An 8247-nucleotide genomic window follows, 5' to 3' on the forward strand; every position below is an offset into this window, starting at 1 on the left:
ATTATTATAATAGTGCCCTAACTTTTGTTAACTTATAGGCTTTTGGAAATTTCAGAATTATTACATTAACAAAAGTTAGGACACTATTATAGTAATATATTCTTGATTATAGCAAGAGCAGAAGACCTAACCGCATATATTAAAATTTTTTCTGCAAAGTTTTTGTATCGTTTTAGGTTTCCTACCTAAATTTTGAGTTGTTAGAAACGATTTGTAAATTTTTCCTCTTTCGAGCATTCAGAGTTTCAGTACATACAAGTTGCAAAACTTTTGTATTAGATAAATATTACGCTAACTGTCAATTCGAAATTTTAATTTAAAAATTTTTTATCGCTTTCGTCATATATTGAGTGATGCTCCAATTAATTTTTGTACGTACTTTTATCGTGTAAAAGCATTTTTAATTCTGAAGCATTTAAGACGACGTAAACTTTGCAGAAAAAATATCAAATTTTGACAGTTCTCTGTCGACAAAGCGTTCAGGGTACCTATTATGGAACTCGTCGGAATCGATTCCGATCGGATTTATTCCGTTATTTCCTAGATCTCTATTGTCTTTTCTAGGGGAAACGGAATTATTACAATCGGAATCGATTTCGACGAATTCCATAATAGGTACCCAGCATCCCCTTAAGTTCAAAAATGTTAAATGCGATATTAATCAGTGGTACATATAAGTAGGGATAAATCCGGCCTCAGGAGGGAGATCTTGCAAATATATGTAAAGATAAAGGTCATTGCAGGTGGATCTCCTATCCGGTATATTTATCATAAACGTTTATAGCAGAATACAGTAGCATATATCAATTTATTCCAGTTTATCAGAATATATATTTATCAAATATAAATCCAAAGTTGACCAGAATTAATGTAGAAAAGAATGTTAAGTAGAGACTTAAATGTTACCTAAAGTAAGAACGGAAAAATGTCAACGACGACACGTAATGTACGAAAGTATAAAAATAGGAAGCCATTTAAAGCCGCAATGCGTGAATTTAGAATAAATATCAAACAAAAGTAAGCAATCCTTTTTTAGAGTTATAAACGTTTCTCCATATTGGCGACGAAAGTTATTTATACTTGTTTATTAATCATGCACGATGAATAAATAATCGAGTATTTTACCATAATATTTTATTATTGCCTTGTTTATAATAAATATTCTGCGTATTCTCCTTCCCTTTCCACACACCTTGATACCTTCGATTTACAGAATTACGAACTTTTGTAACATTATAAAGATTAACTTCTCAAGATAATATTTCGTTAATAATATCAGCAAGTTCATCATTTTCCAACATCGTGAGATGATTACCTTCGACACGACGAACTTGCACGTTACCTTCAGTCACCTGAATAATAATTAATTTTGTCGTCAATTGATTTTCAAAGGCGGATACATCGATATGCGTCCTTATATTAAGATTACCTTTTTCAAGTCGCTATTTTCGTCGGCAGAAGGCAGGTTGGACGTTGTAGGTTTTAGTAATAGTATAGGCGATTTCAGTGGCGGTAATGAGGAAGCATCATACTCGTGAATAGCGATCAGATGCTTATAAATCGTTGTACAATAAATTTTGTAATTTTCAAGAGAAGTTACTTGCACAATATCGTCTGAAAGACATTTGACGACAGCATCCCATTTTTTTTCCCACGTGTCGTGTTTAGACAATTCTAATAGAACCTGTTAACAATTATCGTTATTACGTGTCTTATATTATAACAATAAATTCACCATACACAACATACCGATGTATTATCGACAGAGTAGAAGAGATCTATAAGGCCTAGGAGAACATTATTCTGAAATTCCTGAAGATTCGTGAAAGGAAAATATTGATCTTTCAGAGTTTTCATATAATCCGGTGTGCCATCAATTAATATTAACCGTCCTGTGAAATTTCTCGCCTCCAACAATCTCATCAACTCGATAGCGATTAACGACCCGTATGAATACCCAACTATTATGAATTCCGCAGAACCCTCCATCTTTGATATTATATGCTACAAAAAAAGAAAGAAATATTAATGTTCTTTTTTTCTTATTAGTTTCTTGATCGACGTGACGCAATTCCAGTCTAGTGGAATGGAATCACGGAAATATCGAAAAGGCAACTTCCCTGTTATATTAATACGTACAGGTAACAGACTGGCAGCCGACTGCAATACAGATTCACTCGTGGGGATATTGTTTGCTCCGTGCTGCAAACATGTCACGGGACCTTCGATTTTCGAAGCCAACAAATTAAATACGCTCCCGCAACCTTCGATTCCTGGTAGAAGAAATATCCGCTTTGTGCCCATTTTATTTCTCGTAGTTGTCTCCAAGCAAACATCTGGAACTATGTCTAAATTATTGATTAAACGAATTAAAAATTTTATACCCTCTGAATCGAGTGTCTCAATCTGCTCAAAACGCTTGTCTTTATCGGCCATATTGTGGAGTTTCTCTAAAGTGAGAGTTCTAATGTCCTGCGCGGTAAGATAAACGTCGAATTCTTTCTCCAACGTTTGCTTGATCTCTACCGCCATCATTGAATCCATACCCATCTCTGACAGGGGGGTGCGAAGTCCAACCGCTTTCACATCTTTTATTCCTAAGTAAGCAAAGACAGGAGAAGATAAGGCTCTTGGATTTTTATCATGATCACATAAATCACAACAAAAGGTATGAGAAAGAATACACACATCATTCTTGCCATAGGTGTTTTATAAAACAGTAACATTTAATATCTATTACACTTCGGACAGTAGAAAAAAATGATGTAAGGAAAAGTTGAATCCTAATCTTGAATTGAGTGGGCACACTATTTTTTTATGAAATTGATTTTTTATTGGTGCAATGAAGGTTGGACCATAAAAATATAATTGCATTTTTATTTTAAATAGAACTCCTTTATTTTTTGTATAAGTAGATTTTTAAAATATTTTTCGTAAATTTTTTGTATAAATAGATATTTTAAATATTCTCCGTAAAAAGGTAGCAGGATAAGATGACCAAAAAATGAGTAGTTAATAAGACATTTAAGATTTATTAAAGTAAATGTTTGAACGTTCCACCATACAATAAACATTTGGCATCGAGTGTCTAGAAGGATATTTCGAACACTGTTTGTAAATATTCAATTGCGTCGAAAAAATTGTACCGTCTACGCCTGTCTAACAATAAGAATCGTACGCAGTAACGAGTTGTAATTCAATGAAGAAAATATATCATTATGAAAGTTTTAAACAATGAACAAAAGCAGACATGTTCACCATTTTTGTGTTTTGTGATAAGAATGCTATAAATGCTGCAATTATATATCGTCTCATATCCGTAATGTTGCCAAATGTTTGTTGTACGATGGAACATTCGAATATTTACTTTAAAATCTGAATCTGAAATGTCTATTCATTTAACTACTTACTTTCTGCAGAATATTTTAACTTGTACAAAGAAAAATCAGGGGCTTCAGTTTAAGATAAAAATGTAGCTGCATTCTTCTCGTCACTGCGCTACCAAAAAATTGACTTCATAAGACAATAATGCTTATGAGAACATTCAACTTTTACTTACGCTGTCTTATTCTTTTGTATTTTCCAAAATACAATAGATATTAATTGTTAGGATTCTGTGAAACACCCTGAATACAATTAACATTATGTGTGTCATTAATTGTAATTTTTTAACTTTAATTTCAATGTTTTATCGTAAAAAGTTTTCGAAATGATCATCAGATTTGTCACGTTTATGATGAAAAAATTACCCATGATACTAGCTACAGTTTCCATAATGTCCATCACTCCACCAAATGTCGCGCGCTTCTCTGCCACAACCATACTACCCACGATCGGCTTATTTAGAACCATGAAAGTGTCCAGCGACTGCAGACAGGACTGTATTTTCTGTTGTAAAGTACCGCCGATGATCAGTTCCTTATTGTCCTTTTGCATATCGGCCACGAGACCCACATCACCCACCGCGCCCCACTGTATAGCCATCCCAGGTAATCCGTCTTGTACTCTTCTCTCGCATATTCTCTCCATGATGGAATTGGCCATACCGTAATTAGTTTGGCCGGAGTTTCCTCGGCCGCACGAAACGGATGAGAAGACAACAAAGTACCGGAGGTCAGGGCACATTTTCCTGGACAACTCGTCCATTGTTTTCGTCGCCATTGCTTTCGGTTTAAATGATTCCTCGAAGGACTCAGTTGTCTGATTCTTGTAGAGAGAATCTTTCAGCACTACGGCAAGATTGAATATAGCGTCCACCGGTCCCATTTCAATGGCAGTGTTCAGGATGGACGCGCCGTCTTTGTGATCAGACGCTTCAGCGCTCGCGATAATCTGCACATTCACCCCATAGGACTTCCATAATTCCACCCTCGAGCGCTGGTAACCGTTTCGCAATCCTGTCCGCGAAGTGAGAAGAAGATTCTTTGCTCCGCGAAGAATCAGCCAGTCGGCCAATTCTAGACCAAAGCCGCCTAATCCGCCCAAAATGATGTAAGACATATGAGACTTGCAGAAAAATCGGGGATAAGCGAGAATAGGAAGACTCAATGGCTCGTTTTCATCGCATATCTTTATCAGGATCTGAAAATAAGAATGATAATAACAGAATTTCATTGCGATCATATATAGAGCAGCTGTTGCGATAACATTAAAAACATGAATTTCTAGTGTGCGCGAGAAATTACCTTTCCTATTGCTTGCCAGTTGCCATATACCTGAAGGCATCTTCTACTTCGGTCTTTTCAAAGACTTTCCTTGGAAGAGGTTTTATCGAGCCATTTTTTAGACATTGTAACACATAATTATATACAATTCCGTAATTCTTTGAGACGGAACTTATTATATTGTCTAACATAATCGCATGAAAACTGATGCCTTTCGTAAAAATCATTCTATCTAAAGTATTATCGGCGATCAAGTCATATTTTCCTATTTCCAAGAATCGACCGCCTTTTGCCAAGCAGCGAATAGACGCCTGAAGCTTCTCCTCAGCTAAGGAATTCAATACGATATCAACTCCCCGACCGCGTGTCTGCTCAAGTATCATTTGTTCGAAACTTGTGTCACGAGAATTGCCGATATGATCGTCAAGGATCGAAGGAAAAGTTTCTCTAATGAATTGCCGTTTCTTCAAAGTTCCGACTGTTGTGAATACTTCGCACTTTTCGTACAGCGCGAGGTGGATCGCGGCTTGACCAATACCGCCGGTGCCCGAATGAATGAGAACTTTGTCTCCTCTCTTCATTTTTCCTTTCTCGTAGAGAGCGTAGCAGCTTGTAGCATAAACACACGGAACTGTAGCAGCATCCTCGAATGTCCATTCATCGGGAATAACCCAAGACATCACGCGGTCCTGGATTGCAACATTTGATATTCCTCTAAAAATATAAATTATGTTTTCATTCAAGTTGACGTCGTCTTTCAATCATGGAGGGAAAATTGATAACTGCATTTCATATCTACATTAGTGCTAAATCTAATATCCTTCAATACAACATTGTTATTGAATTTATATCTATGATATAATAACTATATTTTGTATTATATCATCCCACCTATCGGAGCATATCGCCATTATTCTTTGTCCAAACCCATCATATCCGACAAATTCAAAGCCTAAGAAAGAATCGATTTCTCGTTCAATCATTTGAAAGGATTCCAACGCCAGTTTACCAGTAGCTATCATAATATCTTTGAAATTCAGTGCCACGTAAATTTTATGTATCATATTTTCGCGGTTGAGTTTGGGAGATGTCCGTCCTTCGACCCAACGGATTGTGCTCATATCACCTCGGATCTAATAGGAATTAAGTTGACGATATAATTTCGTATTATTATTAATACAAAAAAATTGTTGTAAAGGAATGGTTTTGACTAAAATTGAGTTGTTTCGACGTTTTCCGCACAAAGATAGATCAAGTTTTATGCAAATTTCTTTCAGTGTCCACTTTGTTATCGTATACAAAACACTTACGTACCCTTTGAGCAACGTAACCGCACTGCACGGGTATGGGTTCCGGCGGCGGTAATGACAAGTGTCTGTAAGAGCCCCAAACTTTGCCGGGACGTAAGACATTAATGGGTAAGTCCAGTCGCAACTGATTCATGTAAAAAGGCTCTTGCAAGGAGAACTTGGGCGCGTTCTTATCCTGAATGAAGACGCATCTAACTGTGTCGCCGCCTGGCTCCTTTCGCAAACAATTTACAAATCCTATGACACCGCACTCAGGATCATCTTCCACAACAAGTGTTACTCGTGAGTTCGTCTCGTCGTCCGTGTCCAATGAAGATTTGAGCTTTTCGATCCACGAAAACTCGTAATTGTTTATATGCACGATTTCTCTTTTTATTATTGCACTTTGCGCCTTTCTCAGAAGCAACACCAACTCCCGTTCCGTGCGTTTCTCCAAAATGATATTCAAATTGTACTGTTGGAGCAACTCGTTGTCATATGTGACATTGAGGTCCTCTCGGGTAAACAGAAAGCCACCAGCCATTATATTAGATAGTAATGTGTGTGCACCTTTCGTTAATACTCCAACTCCAACAACCATTAGGAACGTACCGTCGTTTAACAGTTTGTTAGGTTGTACGACCGATAGATTTTGTGGTAACAAAGAGCAGTCGAATCTGTTCTCCATCGCAGCCAACGTCAGATTAGATCGCACTAATGGCAAGTTGCTCAGAACTTTGTCTACAATTGGAATAACTAGATCCTCCAGTAGAATCTTGTCATCGTCCTCGACAAACTCGATCACTTTGACGTTTCTCAAATTGTAACATTCAAGCGCGATGTGTATCGATATTTGCACCGCATCTTTCAAAGAGATCGTGTTATGATCGCGGTGAGCAATGAACTTGTATTCTTCGTGTACAGATTCGACGTTCGTCGATCGGCGGGATATGACCATGGACTTCAGCCCACAAATTTCAATTCCTCCGGATATAATGGCGTCGAAAGAATCATAGACACGTACGGGTACATCTGTAATAAAATTCACAATATGGAGATGACAATAGGAAACCTGCATGAAGAGCAAAATATTGCAAAATACGAAAATATTTTAAATTAAATTGTGCGTTCTTACTTCTTTCTTCAATAGAGAGGTTATGAAACTGCGTCATATGATGTGCAGGGTCGATTACCAATTTACGAATTTGAGTCGGTACGTAAAGATTTCTCGAGTCAACCGATAAGAGTTTTATTTGCAGCATATTGTCCATAAACGCTACCCAATTTGTTGCCCACGTGATATGTCCTGTACTTCCATTAATTGAGGAGCTTTTTAATGAACGAAATAGACCATTATACTGGTAGCCACGGAGTCGTAGTTCCTTGTAAATATCTGCAGCATTCATGCATTCTTCATCATCTTCGTTTTTCGGTAGAAACTGAACGGATATTTTCTCTTTCACGATATCGTCAGGCACCCTCACGACTCCACTGACGATTACATTCTCTCCCTCTATAATCTCGAATTATTACCGCCTGTAAAAGTATTACAATTATTACACGATAATATCACTATTTCTCTGAATCTATTACATCGACTTGATTTCTATTGTTGAAGACAATTTTGTTGTTGCAGGAAATTGAATCACTGCGACTTCGCAATGTTTTTCCATCTTTTTTTCTTAATGTTGATTATATTATTGTTAATGTTATGTCACAATATCACTGTAAGGGAATATCGAGAATTGAGTCTCGGGTAATTGCAAAAGTATTTACCTTCTTGATCATAATAGTTAAGTCCAGCTTGTCTTGTCGTGATAATAGTGAGTAGCGCGTATGAATTTAACATTTCAAATACAATAGGTATGTTTCATGATCAATGCCGCTCAACAAACACAATAGTATGCCAAATTTCGTAAAGGTAACCCATAGCTGGTAACAAATTTCTTCCATCGATTATATGGTCAGACATATATTCAAAATCTGCATCAGCGGTTGTAATAGTGACGATTCTTTCTCTGCTGAAAATTTTACTTTCACCTGGATAATGGTAAGTAATAGTCCTCAAGTGATTCCATCTGCAATATTGTTTTAAAATTAGTAATGTAAACAAAGAATCGTGAATTCGTTTCTTATACTTATATTTCAGCAAGAAAGCGGACCTAATGAGAGGAGATATCATTGGTGTTCCCGACTAACAGGAAATTGCACTGGCGGATACAAACTTGCAATCTTGTGGCTGAAGTCCTACATTATAAAATCTCCGATTCCTTCTAAAAAAGTTTTGCATAGTA

General features: G+C 36.7%; 1 protein-coding gene across 1 annotated transcript; it reads right to left on the reverse strand.

Moving 5' to 3' along the window:
• Positions 1–991: 991 nt before the first annotated feature.
• On the reverse strand, positions 992–7471 carry LOC112589354 (fatty acid synthase-like). Its single transcript, XM_025302297.1, has 9 exons — positions 7089–7471; positions 5979–6985; positions 5556–5797; positions 4702–5378; positions 3750–4634; positions 2140–2597; positions 1750–2004; positions 1430–1684; positions 992–1352 (listed from the first exon to the last, which is right to left on the reverse strand). Exons 1-9 carry the CDS (start codon positions 7357–7359, stop codon positions 1251–1253), a joined length of 4152 nt encoding a protein of 1383 aa, XP_025158082.1. The 5' UTR covers positions 7360–7471; the 3' UTR covers positions 992–1250.
• Positions 7472–8247: the final 776 nt, after the last annotated feature.

Source organism: Harpegnathos saltator, unplaced genomic scaffold (genome assembly GCF_003227715.2).
Source record: "Harpegnathos saltator strain DR-91 unplaced genomic scaffold, Hsal_v8.6 scaffold485, whole genome shotgun sequence".
NCBI lineage: Eukaryota > Metazoa > Arthropoda > Insecta > Hymenoptera > Formicidae > Harpegnathos > Harpegnathos saltator.

Excerpts from the sequence above, each read along its gene's own strand:
- LOC112589354 (XM_025302297.1), bottom strand. The coding sequence starts at position 7,359 with ATGAATGCTGCAGATATTTACAAGGAACTACGACTCCGTGGCTACCAG. Across the intron at positions 5,379-5,555 it reads ATGGCGATATGCTCCGATAG|AGGAATATCAAATGTTGCAA; the intron begins GTGGGATGATAT and ends TTATATTTTTAG. Across the intron at positions 1,685-1,749 it reads ACTCTGTCGATAATACATCG|GTTCTATTAGAATTGTCTAA; the intron begins GTATGTTGTGTA and ends AATTGTTAACAG.